This window comes from Sander vitreus, chromosome 6, assembly GCF_031162955.1.
Source record: "Sander vitreus isolate 19-12246 chromosome 6, sanVit1, whole genome shotgun sequence".
In the NCBI taxonomy this organism is placed as follows: Eukaryota; Metazoa; Chordata; class Actinopteri; order Perciformes; family Percidae; genus Sander; species Sander vitreus.
In genome coordinates, this window is record NC_135860.1 from 33920559 (window position 1) to 33940180 (window position 19622).

The following is a 19622-nucleotide window of genomic DNA, read 5'->3' on the forward strand; positions in this document are numbered from 1 at the left end:
GAGGAGATATCAGCACTTTTACGTTTCTCCGCTATGTTTCATTCATAAAATAGTGATGACGTGGCGGCAGGAAAAATGAGGATGATAGCAGCTAGCAGCTGACCTGATGACAGCAAGGGCCACAGGTTAAGAGGTCCCGGAGGTTTGGCCTACTAAGTAGCCTGCCTACAATTTTAAGCAAGAACAAAAATATATAGTTTTTAAACGTTCTCATGGAATTCCATTCAACCCCGGTGTTTTCCCTTTCTTAGCTGTTTTTAACGCTGATCTGAGTTCCTCTAACGTAATAGGTTGACCCAGTTCTTCTGCCTCCTCTGGGTCGAGATGAGGCTGGTTTAGCTCTTTCAGGAACTTTTGGCACTGTGTTGGATCCGGATTGCAGGATGATTCATACAACTTTGAATAAAAGGATTGGAAAGTGGCAATGATATCTTTAGGATTCAGGTCCAAAATATAAACTCTGCCAGTTTGGCTCTAAACTCTGTATCAAAATCTGTGTTTTGGAGAAGGGAATTATTAAATTGCTCTTTTTGATTGATCTTTCTCTCTTTTGTAGACGATTTACATCTCTTTTACGTAAGTCTGACTCTTGTATAAGTGCCACGTCTATGTTTTTCCTTCTTAAATGTCCAGGAATTTAGCTCGTTTAGCCCCCTGAAAAGATTGAAGGCTCAGCCATCTTCAAAATTTAAACGCATACGTGTCTCGAGTAACCTACCGGATTTTGCTGACAAATCTGTAGCAAAGGGTGAACTGTTAGCTCTGAGCAAGGTGTGACAAAAACATAAAAAGTAAAATAAATCCCCTAACCCTCTGAGACCGCAGACCCCCTTCCCTATTTGTAAGATGCGTGACCACATCAAACTCAGTTTGCACAAAACTCCAGCTCAAAACTACACCTCCTGTCTTAAGTCACAGGTTAATTGAAACAGGTCTAGTGAATTCTTATGTTAAACATGAACAATATTATAAACACCTTAAACTATTTTGGACTAAGCTCTGTGAAAAACAGACCAATCTAGTTGGAGCAATAAGCAGACTATGAGCTGAACAGACCATATCCCTCATGTTCTTTCAGTCTAGCTTAAATGTTAACAGACTGTAAACTGACCAGCTAGCGTCTTTTGATAGAAAAAAACCCGACCCGAATCAGTGCAGGTAACACGGAGAAGCTGCAGCTACGTACTACAAGCGAGTAAAGTAAGTCCAAGCTGAGCTAAAACGGCAGGGGTCGGGGCAAGTTTTAGAGTGCCTTTATGCATCTTAACAGACACAAAATGCAATTAATATGTCTGTGCCACATGAACAGGGCCCTTACGTGTCAACAAGATGCGTTTTCAACTCAGACATTGTTTAAATTCACCTACCCTGGTCCCTGTCTCGATCCTGTCGGTAGCTAGCTTGCCCTGCTAGCTGATAGCCGTTAGCTGCCGTCCGGTGAGTGTATTCAGACAGGCTTCTGTGATAATCATCCCAATAACAATCCATGGAACGGTGGTGGTGTGGCTATGTCCTCCAGAGGACAGGTCACGTCTTGAAGTGTATTCCCCCCCTAAAAAAAGTGGTAGTAGCTGTTAGCTGCCCTCCGGTGAGTGTGTACAGCCATATAGCCGTTAGCTGCTAGCTGCCGTCCGGTGAGTGTATTCAGCCAGGCTTCTGTGATAATCATCCCAATAAAAATCCACGGAGCGCCCGGGGGTCTGGTGGATGTCCTGCATAGGACAGATCATGCCTTCGCAGCGAAAGGTTTAGATTATTTCCCCCTCAAAATAGGTAATTGAGCACTGTAGTGGTTATGACCATATCTGTGACTATGTAACTACATGGAAACGGGATAAACGATGTCTGTGGCTTGCACAGTAATAGCGTTACTGAAGCTTAGCTGTAGCATCACGCTGTCTCCTGGGAATTCAGTTGTAGCAGGAAAAGGTAAACAGTATTGTGCAGATTGGAGCGTAGTGTGTGAAGAGCGGAGTTGTTTATAAGGGAAGAAGCTTGGAGTAACGTAACTATGGAGAATATAGCAGATATACAACACACGGAAGAGACTTTTGAGTTTGATGGTCGTCCTTATTTATTTGAACCCGAGTATACAGACGAAAAACTAGCCTCACAAGAGTTGGAAAGAACGAGACAGAGGGGAAACAGGCAGATGAACTTGATGCTCCAAACGCAAGCTAAAGCTAGCCTTCAGTAACTGGAGGACATAGCCACACCACCGCCGCTATTGGGATGATTATCACAAAAGCCTGGCTGAATACACTCACCAGCTAGCAGCTAACGGCTAATGGCTATCTGGCTGTACACACTCACCAGAGGGCAGCTAGCAGCTAACAGCTACTACCGCACTACTGTTTATTTTAGGGGGGAATACACTTCAAGACGTGACATGACCTGTCCTCTGGAGGACATATCCACACCACCACCGCTCCGTGGATTGTTATTGGGATGATTATTACAGAAGCCTGTCTGAATACACTCACTGGACGGCAGCTAGCAGCTAACGGCTATCAGCTAGCAAGGCAAGCTAGCTACCGACAGGATCGATACAAGGACCAGGGTAGGTGAATTTAAACAATGTCTGAGTTGAAAACAACAAAATCTTGTTGACACGTAAGGGCCCTGTTCATGTGGCACAGACATATTAATTGCATTTTGTGTCTGTTAATTGGCACAAAGGCACTCTAAAACTTGCCCCGACCACTGCCATTTTAGCTCAGGGGACGCTTGTAGTACGTAGCTGCAGCTTCTCCGTCTTACCTGCACTGATTCGAGTCGGGGTTTTTTCTATCGAAAGTACTCGCGTAGCTATAGCGATCAAGATTAACGTAAAAATTGGCCGGAATTCTCCTTTAAGTGTTCTCAAAAATATAGATTGTAGACTGAGTAGCCAGCATTCATCATTCCTTACAGTCTGGTTAGATGTCCCTTCAGCGGTTGGTTTCAAAACTTGCACACAGCGTCCTCCAGTCAAACTTGGTACAGTGGCCCAAATACCGTTAGTCCACAGGTGCTGAGTCCTCCAGTCGCGGCCCCGGTATCGAACGAAAAGTCCCACCGCCGCCCTCCGGTTCCTTGCGGCGTGGGACGGTTCGTGCATATAGCGCATTCTCCTCCTCGTCTTCTAATTCCAGCCAGAAAACACCTGGCCCTGCAGCTGCAGCCCACAGGTCACTCCCAGAGCAGCGCAGCAGATGAACGAGTCCGAGTTGTGTTCAGCGTGCAGCTCGTGTTGTATCTCTTCAGGCATCCGAAGCCGCTGGATCTTGAGTGTGACGCAGTCAGATTGGTTCAGCTCACATACCATGATTTCCTGCATCTCAGGTTCTACCTCGATGTGTTGCTGCGAGGCATCAATTTCGGCCAGCACTTCACTGCGCTGTAGTTCACTGATTTAAGCACTTAGCTGCTTCTCCAAGACCCAGTCGATTAATTCCTCCATATTAGAAAACGTGTTCACATTAGCTACCACTCCATTAGCCGCCGACATGCTAGCAAATTTCTCCGAACGAGTAGACAGCCCAGGCGACAACGAGACCCGTTCTTTCGTGCCTGCAGGCGTTTCACCGAGTCACCGTGACAACAGACAAAACGATTTGGCGTCGAAGAAAAAGTAATAGACCTGGTTATTTAATGAAATACGGAGGCGAGTGTCGGAGCTCAGTCTCTTGCAACCATAGCGGATGCTAGTCACTTGCTTCCCCAATGCAAAGCAAATTTGACTTCAAGATGTTGGAGAGGATGCAGTGAACATCTGGCAAACCACAGTCATACATTTTGGTCACGTAAAGGTATAAGTGGCTTCTGGGAAAATGATATTAAAGAACTTAACATTTTTGACATTTCTATAAATAAAAACCCACTAATCTTATTACTGGGACAAAAAATAGCAGAAAAGATCGAGAAGAAAGACTCTCACTTGTTCCACCGCTCCCTGTTCAGATCCTCCAATCAGGGCCGGGGGGGTGTCTAACTTGCGTGTCAATCACTGCTCACGCACACGCATTCATTCTCCCTTGTAGGAGACCGTTTTGGGTTTTAGCAGAAAAGGGGAAGGGACTGAGAAGTTGTAGATGTTCAAATTATTTGGCTAAGTCCTGGATCTTCCCAGTCCTACCTACAGCACCTTTAACTTAAAATGGAAGGATCTTGTAAATTAAATATATGGAATGGGGGAAAAAAAATACTAATGAATAAGAAATCAAGTTTACATCTTGAAAATGGATGAGGCATATTGCTTAATGATCTTCCTGTTAGTTGTGATAACTAAGAGAATAATAGGATATGAGTTGTATGTATCTTCTTGAAGAAATACATAAATGCAATAACGTATGCAAGAACGGGTATGTGAATATATGTCTATGCATGTGTGCGCACAGACTCGTGTGTATGTATTGATGTGTGTGATTATATGTGATTGTGTGTATATCTACCCCATCGTTGTTAATGTATCCTCTGACTTCACCAGCCAACTATATTTTACACACTGATATTTAGGTAATCAGCTATTCTTTGTCTTATTTTTTATTCCCCTCCCTTTCTTTCATTCTTGTCATTTTAAATTTCTTTGTGTAACTCCAGCAATACTGTTACCAATTTATATAATTTTCATAAAATACTAATAAAAAAATAATTTTGTATGCTGGTGTCACCGCACACCAGTGTCAATAGGTAGTCATCTCAAAAGTCAGTATTGAAGGCCATAGATTAAACCCTTAGGCGTTAAAGGTGTATTCCTTTATCTTGGCTAAGCTTGGAACAATCTGCTCATGAAATCAATGGCTTTTTTCTACAGCCACATAGGTAGTGGTTAGTGTGTAAAACCACTAAGTGATGCACTTCAAAGACACAAATGTATTTTCATAGAAAGGTAAATTTGTCCATGTATCAGTAGAAGAAGGAATCCGTACCCCCTAGAGTAGTTTGGTGCCATCCTAAAATCATTTAGCCTGTTGGTGTGCCTGTGTATTATAGCTCATCAAACCAAACTCCCTCTCCTGCTTTGAACTTCTTTTTGTCTGCAACTCTAGGTCAGATATATGGGAGACATTTGATCATTTAATCAAGGAGAGAGGGTTTTGACATGTAGGGAACTAAACAACACAGAGGGAAAGACAGTAGGATACAAGCAGCTACATTATGCTTGTAGAGAATGCATTGAAATACTGGTTTTGTGACCTGGATGATTTTTAGAAAGGGTTACAATTTTCTTTTGTCTTTTTTTATTTATTTAGTGGCTGAAAAAAAGTTATTTGGGATTTGGTTTATGATTGCTGACAAGGTCACAAAAGCACACCAACTGAAGTTTGGTTGTCTCTCATTTTCAGGGCATAGAGCAGTTGAAAAAGGAAGAGAGAAGATGGGCTAAAAAAACTAAGTGGATGAACATGAGGGCGGTATTTGGACACCCTTTCTCCTTATTGTGGTTTAGTCCCTTCTCCACCCCTGACCATGGAAAGGCTGAGACCTACCAGTATGTGGTGTGAGAGCTCAGCGCATTGAACGAGGCGGCCAGGTCAAAACCAAAGTGTGAAAACCTTACCAGCCCCATAGAGCTGACCTATGGCAGTCTGTTGCTCCCAATGATTTACATTTTACCTCTCACACTAGCCATCGACAGCTTTTCATCTGCTTTTTGTTCTGCCATCTGTGCGCTTTGTTTTATTTTTTGTTGCCTTAAGTAAGTTGAGTTGCAGAGAAAAAGAAAGTACTTCCAGTTTGTGAATCCTATTTTAAAACACTGTGATACATCTGTTTTTTTCTGAGCGGTTTCTATTTATGTTGTTGTCTGTTGCTGTTGTATCAGAAGCCTTCTCTTTTTTTTTGCACTGTTGCTTTCCCCTAAAGGGTTAGTTCAGTTAAATTCCAAAACAAACACTCCCTTATCCCTGGCCATGCTGATAGTTTTAGTTTTGGGTGTTGAAAACACAATACAATGGAAGATAATGGAATTTAATATATGGCTTCTATTAATTTTATTCTTTTTATATTTAATTTAATTAAAATGAATATTAAAAAAAGTTGATGTGTTTAACTTGCTTGTTTTGTTCAACCAACAGAAGTTTTACATTAAAAATATAAGCTATTCGATTTACTACCATAAAAGACAACACAAACTAATTTCACATTTGAAGAGCTGCGTTGTCTTTTTTGGTTAAGATAATTAACAATTATCAAATATGTTTTGGAATAATTTTGTTTTGAGTGACTTAATAGACAAATTGTTTAAACTAGAATTGTTGCAGAATTGATATCTTGGTTACTAAGAGTGATTCACAGACATTCCAACAGTTTTCACATGGACTGTTCTTTGGTAGATAGTAAATTATTTATTTTAAGTGAAATATGTGTAGTAACAAGGTATTATTATTATACAAGGGTGAGAGCAGAAAATTCAAATTCAGGATAAATAAAACCAAAACTATCTGCATGGCTACAAACTACTAGTCAGTGGAAACTTATGTATTTTTGTAATTTGGATTAATTTACCCTTTAAATCATCCTCTTGTTAGATAGTAATCAGTAGTGTGTTCTGGATATGGACAAAAATAAACCTTTCAAATAGGTTCCCACAAGAATGAATGGTTAGGTTACAGTAGGTTAAGAGTAACAGTCTCCACAATCACATTCCTTGTGGGAGCCATTCTGCAAACATCCATTCTTAGGCTGACCTTTTTAAATGGTGCCAAATAAAGCACTGTCAAGGAACAGTTTGCTATCATTGTGGATGTTTGTGAAAATATTTTAGATACATCCAGTTGGGCAAAAAAAGTTATTGTTCTGTAGAAGTAAAGTTGTGGCTTCTTTGACTCATTCTTAAAATTGATTGAAAGAGATGCACTTGCATTTTTCCTGATACCTTAACTCGGGGCAACTGCCAATATCGATTCCCAAGTGGTCTGTTTTTCACTTTCCTTGGGATCATTTTTATTGTGTATCCCTATTCGCTAAATGCATTATAATTTTATTATAATACCCATTTATTGTAATACTGTGATAGTGAAGTGTCCACAGCTTACCTGTGAGACAAGTAGACACTATCTTACCACACAAGAACATGTGTTTAAAGTTCCTTTAAAGTCTAGTATTTGAGCTTCACATGACTGAGTGAAGGATCTCTTTGAGAAAACTGCATACAAGGCCAAATAATTCCAATCGATAATTAAATATCTACATTTTACCCAAGTGTGGGACATCCACCTGATTCCTCTCTGATACATGCTTGACTTGCACATAGACTTTGTTAGAGGACAGAGATATTTTTTTTTTCTTTACCAAAAGCCAGGAAGTTTCTGTTCGTCCCACCAAACAGAATCAATTCAGAATGAAAAAGCCAGCTTGCTTTGGTTTTGGCAGGTTTTCCTAAATCATTCTTCCAATGCTCAAGGAGGAGATGAAATAATTCAAGTAATCAGTACATATGTCAGCTTCATGTCTTTTAAGCAGTAAATCATGGTTGTTAGATTTGTCGGTAGAGTTAAGGCTGTCAACAACCATATTTTAACATATGCTCATTTGCCCTTTTTTGAGGAAAGGATTGGCCTTTTTTGTGTGTGTGTGTGTGTCAGCGAGCTTGTTCCAAATTGCGTGATTATTTAGAAAAGTGAAAATGAAATTCCTCAAAAAAGGACACTGGCTCTGCATTAAAATTTTAAAATATGAAAAGCTATGTGGAGAAAGGGAAGCATAGTTTAAAAATGTATTGCTCTGCATACATCTTATTATGCAGCAGCGGGCTATTAGCTTGACTGTATTTCTGCACTACTGCATTTAACAAAGTATTAACTTTCATCATTCATATTTACACTATGAAGTACTAAATATGCTAATTTGCACTTTGTATTTATTATTTCAGATTTCTCCTGTGTGAATAGCTCTGTTCTAAAATGCATTTTAGTCTTTTCTGTATACATATGTACTGTATCCTTTGTTTTCGAATGCATGGTACAGTTGAAGGTTAGTGTATTTATGTTTGTAACGCTGGTATGATGATGCCAAGTCTCTCTAGTAAGAGTGATGGAGATGATTTGTTCTATACAGAAGTTTTAATTCTTTCTAAATATTCTGAAAATATTTCAGCACATGCACAGAGAATAAATACGTCTCTGTTGCAATGCAAAATGGTATGCTTCTTTTCTAATGTTTTTATTTATCTTGTATTGTGAAGGGCCTACTTCACCAAAATGTTTCAACCTCAATTTTTATGTTAAAGAATAGAGAAAATATTCTGCTTTCCCTGCATACAGTCCGCTCACACCCTGCATTATTAAATTTCTACTCTGTCCTTGTCTTTCATTCTATTCCAACTTTACTGTCTGTAATGTGCCTCTTTCCCATGCAATGTTTTCTCTACACATGCATTTCCTTTTGTTGATAACTCATTCTGCCAAAAGCCTTCTGAAGCAGACAACTCTGTGTAATCTTGAGGAGAGGTAAGCTAAGTAACAGAGGTCACATTAGCTGTCCCATCAAGCTTAAAGGCCCTGACACACCAAGGAGGCCATCGGTCCAAGTTGGGCCAACGGTGACAGACCATCGCCCTAGTTTTTTTAGACGTTGGCCAATCGTCGTCAGCCATCAGCTGAATAGCCAATCCATCTGATTGACTGTTCAGCTTAAATCGGTAGTGAGGAAAACAAACAACTGTGAGAGCACACACAGAAGGCTCTTTATCATCTCATCTGATCTATCCAATACACATAAGAGCTGTCAAAACTGGCCAAAAAGGACATTTGAATGTTCCTTCTAAAAAACACATAGGCTTGAATAATTGGAATATCTAATTTTGCACATTATGTCCATAAGATAGCAACCGAATGTACAACGAAATACATAACTACTTGTGTAGGTGTATTTATTTCAACATAAACATGTCTTTTAAAAGATCGGGATATGACAACACATAATGTTACTTTCACGACCTCTTGTCACATCTTAGGAAAGCACATTGCTATCGCCAGGGTAACAACTTTGTTTGGCTCATTTTCTGTGTAGCATGATGGCATGTTAGGTGGGTAGAAGTGGAAAGCGAACGTTAGCTAACGAACATTAGCCAGCACACCTACGCCTACAGCTGTTTATGAAAAGTCATAAAGTCGTTATTACATGACTCTGCAGAGCTGTCTGCTCTACTGAAGTCAAGCCAACGGTCATCCGCTCTCTCTCCCCTTTGAGGGTGAGCAACTGTTCTCTTAATACATCTATGGTGACAGGACGTCATCAAATCATGGCAACCAAATAAACAACAGCGCAAGTTTCCTCAGGCAAAGTGACAAACGGCGACAAAAGCCGCAACATTAAAACCGCACTTACGCGGGTCCTGTGAAATATGACAGCTACAGTATCTTGAAAATTAGCGTTATGGACACTGAATATGATTAATTGACGGTTTATCAGCACCCATATGAGACAAGAAGCTAACGTTGGCAAACGCTGCGGTCCCTCTGACTCCCCGCTGCAGGAGACGTTGTATTCCTGACACGCTTTATAACGTAAGCGACTATTTAAAACGTTTTCCAGGTTTATGGTGGTTTAACGTTACCGCTCAAAACCAATTTGAAAAAACTTAATGTTCTTTCAGCATTTTGTATTGTTTCTAAACTGTGTAAAATGAGCGGTGACCCACCTATTTCAGGTAACCGCAAATATAGACGACACCCTAGAGTACCGTCCATTTGCTGGATTGTTCCGAGGTAACAGTCGGTAACTATCGTTAGCGAATAAGCCCACTGACGAGGGTATTGCTTATATTTTAGGCACAATGTTTAGTAATGACCGTAGCAGTGGTCATAGTGAGTGAAAATGTGATGTGAGGTGCAGCTTGCAAAAAGTGTTGTATCTGGAATTGTTCATTAGCTATGTGTGATATCGGTAAAGCCGGACTCAAAGTAGTAACATTAGGCTAAAACAGATTTTATTCTGATCTAAAGACTGTATGAGAGAGGACAGAGAGGGGGCACTAACATTATATCCTGCACTGGGTTGCACCAGCTATGCGTAAGTTCAAATGTGGACTAGTCTGAACGTAAATTGTAACTTAGGTCGGAGTTTACACGCTACTAACATTTTGAGGGTTGCACCAGCTGAAATAGTTCTAATGTAGGCAAGTTACAACTTAACTCTTACACCAAGCACTTGGTAGGTGTAAAGTCCTCCGTAAGATCGGTTGGCATGGCTCATCATTTTGAAAGGTGGAATAACTTGGAGGATGAGGAGGATTAACCGGCTGATGATTTTGATAAATACTCACACTTTTGTTTTCTATGAGCGGAGCTACAGAGGATGACTGCTGGCAGCAGACTTGGGTTAGATAACCATGATTAATGTGTTAGTAGTTGTTAATTATAACAACTACTAACATTAATCATAACAATGTAGGCTATCATCATGTGTTTGTTTTTATAGCGTCACAATTTAATCTGCCCATAACGTTACGGGCTACCCCATGTTGTAGTTGACGTTTCACCACTCATTGTCACTGTTGTTATTTTGCATTAACGTTAGCTGTAGGTTAAGGTTGTCTAGTTATTACCTAATCATAACGCTTTGTCCTGATTTATGTACCTTTCTGTGGATGTTTACGTTGGTAACGGTGATTAACGTTACCAACATTAGTTATTTTTAGCCGTTAGCTTCTTCGCTATTGTTGAGCTAATGTTAGCTAAGTGTTCAAAGACAATTGGCAAGATAAATACCCAGATAATAATAATAATAATAATAAAACACTGCATCAAGAATTCTGCTTTTCACTAATTGGCCAAAGAAAAACATAATTGTTTTTGCGACAAAATTAGTATCAAACTAACTAGTTTCAACGTTTTTGTTTAGTGTGGACTTTACACACAAACTTAAGATAGAACTTACAGCTGATGCAACAGGGCTGCAGGTGTTGTATTTAGGCTACGTAAATAAAATTCTATGAAAAACAAAGTCTCGTGCACAACAGTTTGATAAAACAGTGGCCAAAACATATCTTACATTATACAGATATACTATGTGAAGAGGAGGGTGTCCTGAACAAACCCGCCATTTTTAAATAGTTTAGCCAGTGTGTTTATTTTTGCTTCCTCCAGCTTCTGGCTGTGGCAACAACAACACAAATGCGGTGCGTTACTATATTTGAAGCTGTTTTTTTCATCAGACCAACTAGATCTCTGAGTCTGAGCCGAGAGGCAAATACTTTTTTTTACTGTTCTTCCTTGGTTAGTGGGCAGTGCACGACACAAGCGCATACATGCGGACGATTGGCTGAGGTTGAGTAAAATGTCATGGTAAGCCAATCAGAGGTAGAGTTGGGCGGGTATTCGAAAGCACGCATAGTCGGACACACAAGAACGCAAGCGAGTCAGTCAACGAGAGACTGTAGGTAGACAACGGTAGACTGAGGTATGGCGCTATGAAATCAAGGAGAGGGTTAACTTTTCCTGCTACAGATTTTCCACTGTGGTCAGAAAGAACAGGGGAGACACTTTGTTTCTCTTACTATGTGACTCTAGAGTCGGTACTCGCTTGAAAGCTAATCGCCATCACTCTCTCACTTCTCCCTCGCTCTATCACCTACTCCCCACACACACACAAATGCCGGCTCAACGCACACACCAGCTCACAAGTATAAACATCAGGCCAATTATTAGTTATTTGCACTACAAAGAGTGTAAATATTTGTTATTTTTGGTATAGTGCTTAACGAGCATAATTTAATTTAGCCCCATTGTGGCCTGTTGAGGTGTTGTGTTATTTGTATCGATCCACTATATAAACATATCTACCTACATCAGAAAGAATCAGAATCAGAAAGGGTTTTATTGCCAAGTACGTTTTTTAACACATACAAGGAATTTGTTTTGGCGTTGTTGGTGCACGTCACACATTCTCTAGAATATTAAACAATATAAGTATAGGTATAAACAGTATATGTACACAGTATGTATTAAGTTAAAAATAAAGAGCAAAGAGCATTACAGCAGAGAGAGAACAGTGGCATGAAGAGCCAGGAGTGGAGTGTGGAGAGAGTCAGGGTGGTTTCGGGGCCTTGTTAATAAGGCTAATGGCGGAGGGGAAAAAGCTGCTCATGGAATTTGATCGGAGGCTAGTCTCACTTTGTCCCACAGAAACATTAAAATTGTTTAGATTTGTGTACATTGTTTCTGTTAATAATGTATTGTATTAAGTGTCCATTTCATTATAATATTCAGATCAGATCATAATAATTATCATAAATAATTGAGCATGCACATGTATTTTAAGTTCCATTAAAGAGGGGTAGGTGGAGGTGGGGTCACATTTGAGCATTTAAAAATTGACTTGAAAGTAAAGCAATAGTTACTTTCTGAAGTAACTAGTTTCATAATTTGTAACTGAATAACTAATTTAGTTACTTTTTGGAAGAAGTAACTTGTAACTGTAACTAATTACTTTTTAAAAGTAACTTGCCCAACACTGCCTTTTAGAATGACAAATAGATTACTGCTGCTTGCTGGTATGGAGAGTTATTTCCTTGCACGCATGCGAGAACGTACGTGGTACTTGGCCATCTGCTGTAGTTTCTGTCGGCCTTTGTCGCCACTAGTTCTTGGCCGTCGGCTTGGTGTGTTGGGGCCTTAACACATCACAAGCATGCTGAATTCAATTTGAAGGGGTAAAGTGCACCTCATTTTTTTCTGATTTTTTTTTTTTGCTGTTTCACATTTAACCAAACATTATGAATGAATCTAGTGAGCTTTGTGTGTAACAGGATGAATGCACCATTTGACTTGTTTGCTTCTTCCGCAGGGGTTTATTCTTTATTTTTAAAGTGCATGTAAGTCATGTTGTAAAGTATTGATTTTGGGTGTGTTTCTTAGAAAACAAAATAATCATAACTAATATGTTTATGTATATCAAAAGAGTAACCACTCCTGTCTATACTAACCATGAAAAGATCCTTTCACAACTACACTGCAAAAGATGGAGGACAAAATCCACACTCTTTGCACTGCAAAAATACAATCCAAAGTTTAGCCTAGGCCGTGCCAGAAATGGGCTGGAACTCCCCGGTACAGAGTACCACCACCTCCTGCGGTGAGTAGGTACGCACCACTAAACAACTGCGTCTCTCACATAGCAGCTGGGAAAAGTTCTTGTTAACATTGATAATTGTATTAGATAAACATATTGTACATATTTTGCTAAGTGCGCTCTGCTTCTCGTCATCGGGGCGCATGCAAGCTGCTGACTGCTTGAGTGACACAGAAGTGCACGTTCCAAACCGATTTCAGTTCATCTTTCACACCCCTGCACCACAATAAGGAGCTACTCTTTTTAATGTCTGTGTCTTAATCTGTTGCATGTTTTTCATACAAAAAAGAGCACACAACCTTATCACAGATGAATATTTCATTTTGTTGGTGAGCAAAAAGGTTGATGTCAAGCCCTAAATGTGTGCAATGAAATGCATAAGTGATATATTACCAAGACATGCGTATAAAGATAAATAAATCTAAGACAAATGGTCATGTTGTGCAACTGCTGAATTAGAGTACCAGCATCTTTTTTGGTCCAATTCAGGCACTGAGCCTAGGCTAAAATTAGGCTTCAGCCATCTGAGTAAAACAGAAGATTCCCACTTGATTTGTCAAGGTCACATGTTCAAAACAATCAAGTAAACTTTAGAATTCATGTGTACATGTGGGAGACAGGAGACCGGGACAAGCTCACATCAATTAGTTTGAGTCAAGTAGTTAGACATTTGCCAGTGAAGAATGTTTTCTTCTTCTCATGGAGCCGACATGAAAACTATTTTAGCCAGCCACTGTGCTGCTATTGACAGACGGCAGAGACGTTTACAGAACACGGAGTCGGTATGGATTGGATAATCGGATCAAATAAGGAGGCAAGGTAGTGATTGGTGGGCGTTTTTACAGGATTAAGCCGCCTACACATGAGCCACGGTAAAACCACTCTGCATTGGCTGTTCCATTGTTTTCCTATGGGGAGAACTCGGAATTGCCGCTGAGCGCTGCGCTCAAAATTCAAATTATTTCAACTTTGACCTTGTTACGGCTGACCTTTCAAGACACAATAAATTCCAGAATGTATACCTGCGCTTTGCCTCTCTGCTCTTTGCCCTACTTTGCGGTTTTACCACAAATCATGTGTAGGCGGCTTTACAGCAGTACAGATGACATAAATAGATTTGGACAAAACACCGGCACTAAACCTATGCGATTGCCAGGGCTAACTCATTCATGCTGAAGCCTCATATCAGACATGTTAGCTAATCTGAGAATTATACTAACCACAAGTGGCATGACTCTTGAGATGGCAATGTTTGTGTCTGTCAGTCTATCACAGAGTGAAATATCTCAAACAGCTGTTGGATTGATAGCTATGCAATTTTTAACAAACATTCACGGTATCCAGAGAATACATTTAAGTAATACTTACTTTAATGATCCCTTCGATCACTTTGTGGTTCTCATTGGCTGGTGAACGTGTGTCCGTCTGCATTAGATAGTGCCACCTACCATAAATAGTGTGTGGATGACACAGCGTTATTTATATGAGGGAGTTCCAGCGCTTCCCCTTAGGCTGGACCCCGTGGGTCATTGTGTGCGGAGGGTGTTGGTAACACAGTGTGTTATGGCGCTGCATCACTGGAGGGTCCCGTCTTTCGTAAACAAAGCATGGGGTCCATCCTTTACAGGAAAGTGGTCACTACAGATGCAAGTCTGTCGGGCTGGAGCGGGGATACACAAGGGCCAGTTTGTTAGAGGCCACTGGAGCAGGGTTCTCCAGCGGTCTCACATAAACTTTCTGGAGCTTTCTGCGGTGTTTCTGTCCCTGAAACATTTCCTTCCGTCGCTTGCGGGTCATCGCGTCTTAGTGAGGACGCACAATACGACAGTGGTGTATATCAACCACCAAGGTTTGCGCTCCCAGCAGTTGCACATGTTACGCAAACTGATCCTCTAGAGCAGCAAATGCTCAGAGCAAAGCTCCCGTCGGTGTAGACACACTAGCACACGCCCGGCCATGCAAGCTGGTTTATGCATTCTCTCCCCTGAACTTGATCTCCACCCTGGCCCGCTTTGCAATGGCTCCGGAGATTTATCAGCTAATGCATGCCCAGCCTTGGCAACTCCCGCTCTGCAGGGACCTGCTGGTCCAGGAAAGGGTGATGGTGTTTCAGCCACAGCCTGGAGCTGTGGGCTTAGCCCATGAATGCCTTGATTTTAACGTTCTTACAGGACCTGAGCGATAAACGAAAAGCCTTTTTCACAGTTATGGTGTTTTTGGCAGCCATTGCTGTCATGTGGGATTTGAAGGAAAAAAGGGCGAGCCAGCATTCCCTGGTGTGCCGTTTTATTAAGGGAGCGCGCAGCTTCTCCCGGTTCTAGACCACTGGTGCCCCCGTGGGATTTGTCTGTAGTTTTTTAGGGACTAAGGGTCCCCCCTTTGAACCACTCAAGGAAGCTGACTTTAAACATCTGTCCTTAAAGACGGTGTTGTTGTTAGCTCTGGCCTCGGCTAAACGTGTTAGCGATATTCATGCGCTCTCGGTGTACCCTTTGTGTGCTCAGTTTGCCCCAGGGATGCCCAGATGACATTGAAGCCCAACAAGGCCTTTGTGCCTAAAGTGATTGGTTCATGTTCTCCTATGAACCTGGCGACTTTCACAGCCATGACCTGACAGCTTTCACAGCCTTGCCCAGTGGGCAGCGGGGGTTGGCATTATGTCTGGTTCGTGCTGTGCACACTTACATTGATATGACAGGGTGTTTCAGACGGAGCGATCAGCTGTTTGTTCCCTGGACTAATCCTCACAAGGGGGAACCTGTCACAAAGCAAAGCCTCTCCCACTGGATCATGGAGGAGGCTATTGCCTTGGCTTATACAGGTTGGGGGCTACAGCCTCCCGCAGGTCTGCATGCGCACTCGACTCGTGGCTTGGCCCTTTAAGGGGTGGTTCTGTTTGGGACATTTGTGCTGCAGTGAGCTGGTCCTCGCCTCTACCACATCCCATAGTGAGACATCGAAACAAATATTATGAAGAAGAACTTAAGGTTATATTCATAACCCTAGTTCTTTGAGTTATATAAGTGATATGTCTCACCAGACAACCCTTCTTGCTTGGGTGGGTGAGAAGAGGTTGCTTATCTTGAATGACGCTGTGCCACCCACACACACTATTTATGGTACTACCTGGTGCGGACGGATACGCGTTCACTAGCCAATCAGAATTGGCATAATGAGATAAGTGCTTCTGAGGCATCTCACTCATATTACTCAAAGTACCGGGGTTATGAATATAACCTTATGTTTTGTGTGAAATAACTGTAATTGGATTGCCATGACATTTCAGGATGAGTTGCAACTTTTATAATCCCTTCACTTTTCATCAGCACCATCAGGTCAACAAATTTAATTTGCCCATACTACAGTTTTTTTCAATTGCTAAATGACAATGGCCACAACTGAAGCCACATGTGCAAAACTTTAACTATGGTCTGCACTACCAACAGTCACCTGAGCATAACAGTTCACATCACCTGCTAAACTCATTCCAAGCAACACAACTCTTCACACACATCTCAAAACAGACTCAGTGCAGCCAAACACTATGAACAATCCTCACTGAGATAACACACACTGTTACTCAGAACACAGAGTAAAAACGCATCAAACACCAATACAGAAATTACAAACTTTCTCATCTTTACAGTTTGAACAATCTGAGTGACTTCACACCACTCAATAGTTTCTTTAAAGAAAATATATAGATTTTACAATATACCAATTTTTATGTAAGGTAAACAAAAAGGAATGGAAATCAGCAGTTTGCTTCAATACAGTATTTTGTCTCTAGTAATTTATGGAATTACTCGAAAAAACTAAACATAACAGTAATAAATAGTGTGACTAATCCTGCCTCTCGCAGCATCATGCAGCAAGTTTTCTTCATCACATTGGATGTCTGCCTCATCTTTAAATAAAATTGAATGTGGTGTTTCCATTGCTCTCACCTCCATTACTTTCTGAAAAACAGGAAGTCCACAGTTTTACTATAGTAAAGGTAGTGTTTCACTTTTTTTTTTATAGCTGTGTATGTAACCTCAAAAATCTTACCTGGACATGTTGGTACCTTTGCTCTTTTACTTGTTTCTCTCAAATGGTACAGTGTAATAATTGTTTCATTCTTATTTGTTGTTTGTGTACAAAAAAATAAACGGTAAAACGGTATTTATATAGCTAATACATTATTAGCTATATAAATACCGTATATGTTCATTAACTAGTCTAAAACAAGACACCTGCTTAGGCTTTCAACTAAAATTGCAATCAGCAGTGTTTGATAGGCACCAGAAATCTATTCTGTTTTGAATGTGTGGATAACAGTTTTGACAGCAGTGTTATAGCATTTGAACAAAGTGCTGTGTGTTGTGCACGTTGTGGTTAAAGTCATGGGATAAGTGTGTAGAGTTTTGAAAACGGTGTTGAAGCAATGAAAACTGCCACATGAACTGTTGCTGTGCAGACTGTAGATAGAGTTTTGCACATGTGGCTTCAGTTGTGCCCACTGTCGTTTAGCAATCAAAAAAAACTGTAATACATTAGCTTATGACTAAATACCTGCAAAACTAATGACATTCCCATCAGCCTCAGCTGTACTTTATGGCCAATATGGACAGGACAACTGATTATAGGGACCGATAACTCCTTTAACATTGCTGTATGCAAGGCATTTTTTAGCCTGGACATTTTTAGTCTGATTTGTGTCAGAGAAACAGGGCAAGGGTGCTACATTAAAACATGTTTTTTTTTGCAGTTTTAGTCGCACAGGACTAGTATTACCTGGGGACTTCTAGTAATTTGTAATAATTGCAGAGGTCATCTATGATCTTAATCCCCTGCGAATATGCCATATCTGTAGTTTGTCAAGTAAAAGTTCCACCGCAAATTACTTACCATATTCGGCAAACAGATTGTGTGAAATTAGTTCCGTGCAAATCGGTATCTCTGTGATTTGCGGTGGTATTGGCTGCGTTGGCAATTATAAATGAAAGTTTTGACAGAGCCTTGACATCATATGCAAGGAGTAATGTCAGTGAAATACAGACTTTTCTTTTTTTTCTACAAAACACAGTCGTGGGGGTCGGGAGATTTCTAAATCAAATGAGGACCCCTGTTAATAATAGTCCCGTGCAAATAAGGCTTTAGTCATCAACTTTGTGCGATAGTTGTGATTGATAGTGCATGTAGAAAAAGACATCCAGGTCAGCTCTGTTCACCTCAGACCCTCATTGTTGTGTCTTCTCCAGGGAATCGAGCGTCTGAAGGGAGAGACAGGAAAGTGGGGGAAGTTGCCATGTTGGGAGGCCATGCAGATGGCGTTCGGCGGCCCGTTCTCTTTATCCTGGTGCAGCCCCTTTGCAGGGCTAAGCTGCAAGAGCCTTTCAGAGCACGTCCCCGTCCCACAGGGGGAGATCATCGAAGAGGACGTCATAGAGATACCACTCAACTAGCACTGCCTGCATTCAGGAAAGCCCTTTTTCTCAGTCTGGTAGTGCTTCTCTACAAGCAAAATTTCGAATTTGTGGACTTTATCAGGGATTTCAAATAGTGAGACTCCACCTGGAATTTTAATTTATATTTTTTATCTCAAATACTTTATATGTGAAAATATCACGGGTAACTCGCCCACTTTCTTTCCCAGTGTTAATGCAGCTATGTTGCAGGGTGCATGAGGCAGTATACATACATTTTGTGAATATCTTTACCTAACTAGCAACTTGGTTCTTTAAAATAAATAAAGTACAATAAGTAAGTAATGTACATAAATGTTCTGCCATTGCACACACAAAAAGGAAACTAATGCCTAGTTGAAATTACTTTTTACTTTTTTACTTAACTCATGCTGCTTAACCTGCAGTATTTTGCTCAAAGCATTGTGTAATAACTGTGTGCACAGCAGGAGCTCTGAGTCTTTCCAGCTCCTTCACTTCTCCAAAGTGTTTCTGACTTGAGGTGAGAAGACGATTGATTATAAAACATTTCATTAAGCTGTCTCAGGAGAACACCACTTATAGTAGGACTAATGTGTCACTGAAGCATGAGCAGTTTACTTTCAACCATTTTGCTGTCTCTGATGCCTTTTTTAGGATTTTAATTCACTTTGTGCCTTAAAGGACAATTCCGGCGCAAAACGAACCTAGATGTTAACAGATGTGTACCTCTGTCGCTCTCTGGAACATGTTTTCATGCTAATCGAATGTGTTTGAGAGAAGCTTGAAAGAAGCTAGCGCGGACCGCTGATTAGCTTACAACGCTAGTATTCGGGGCACAGGGAATTAAAAACAAATCGCTATTTATACCACTAAAAAGGCTCAAAATATCACCATACTTCAACGGTAGCATAATGAGGGTCCCTAAATGTTAACCGAAGCATTGAGAACTTTGTAAATGTACAGACAGTTTATTGAAAAGATACATTATAAAGACACTCGCGTTCATGTTTACATGCCACCGCCGTCTTGAAAACCAGTCATGACTTGATGCAAACTAAAATCAAAAGCAATTTGCTCAATATATCTGAAATAATCGTACTCTGCATAATTTGTCTAGTGGATAACTTGCAAGATGGC

The 19622-nt window shown here is 40.7% G+C and overlaps 1 protein-coding gene across 6 annotated transcripts in view; it reads left to right on the forward strand.

Moving 5' to 3' along the window:
• Positions 1 to 19285, forward strand: part of LOC144520132 (palmitoyltransferase ZDHHC3-like) — a 91347-nt gene extending 72062 nt beyond the window's left edge. For 3 of the 6 annotated variants that reach the window (XM_078253820.1, XM_078253821.1, XM_078253827.1), the window contains one exon: positions 18300 to 18591. In XM_078253820.1, coding sequence (XP_078109946.1) covers positions 18300 to 18503 — 204 coding nt within the window. In that variant the 3' untranslated portion in view covers positions 18504 to 18591. Of the gene's footprint in view, positions 1 to 5327; positions 8285 to 18299 lie in introns of those variants that run through there. The other 3 variants (XM_078253824.1, XM_078253825.1, XM_078253822.1) reach the window with 2 other exon arrangements.
• Positions 19286 to 19622: the final 337 nt, after the last annotated feature.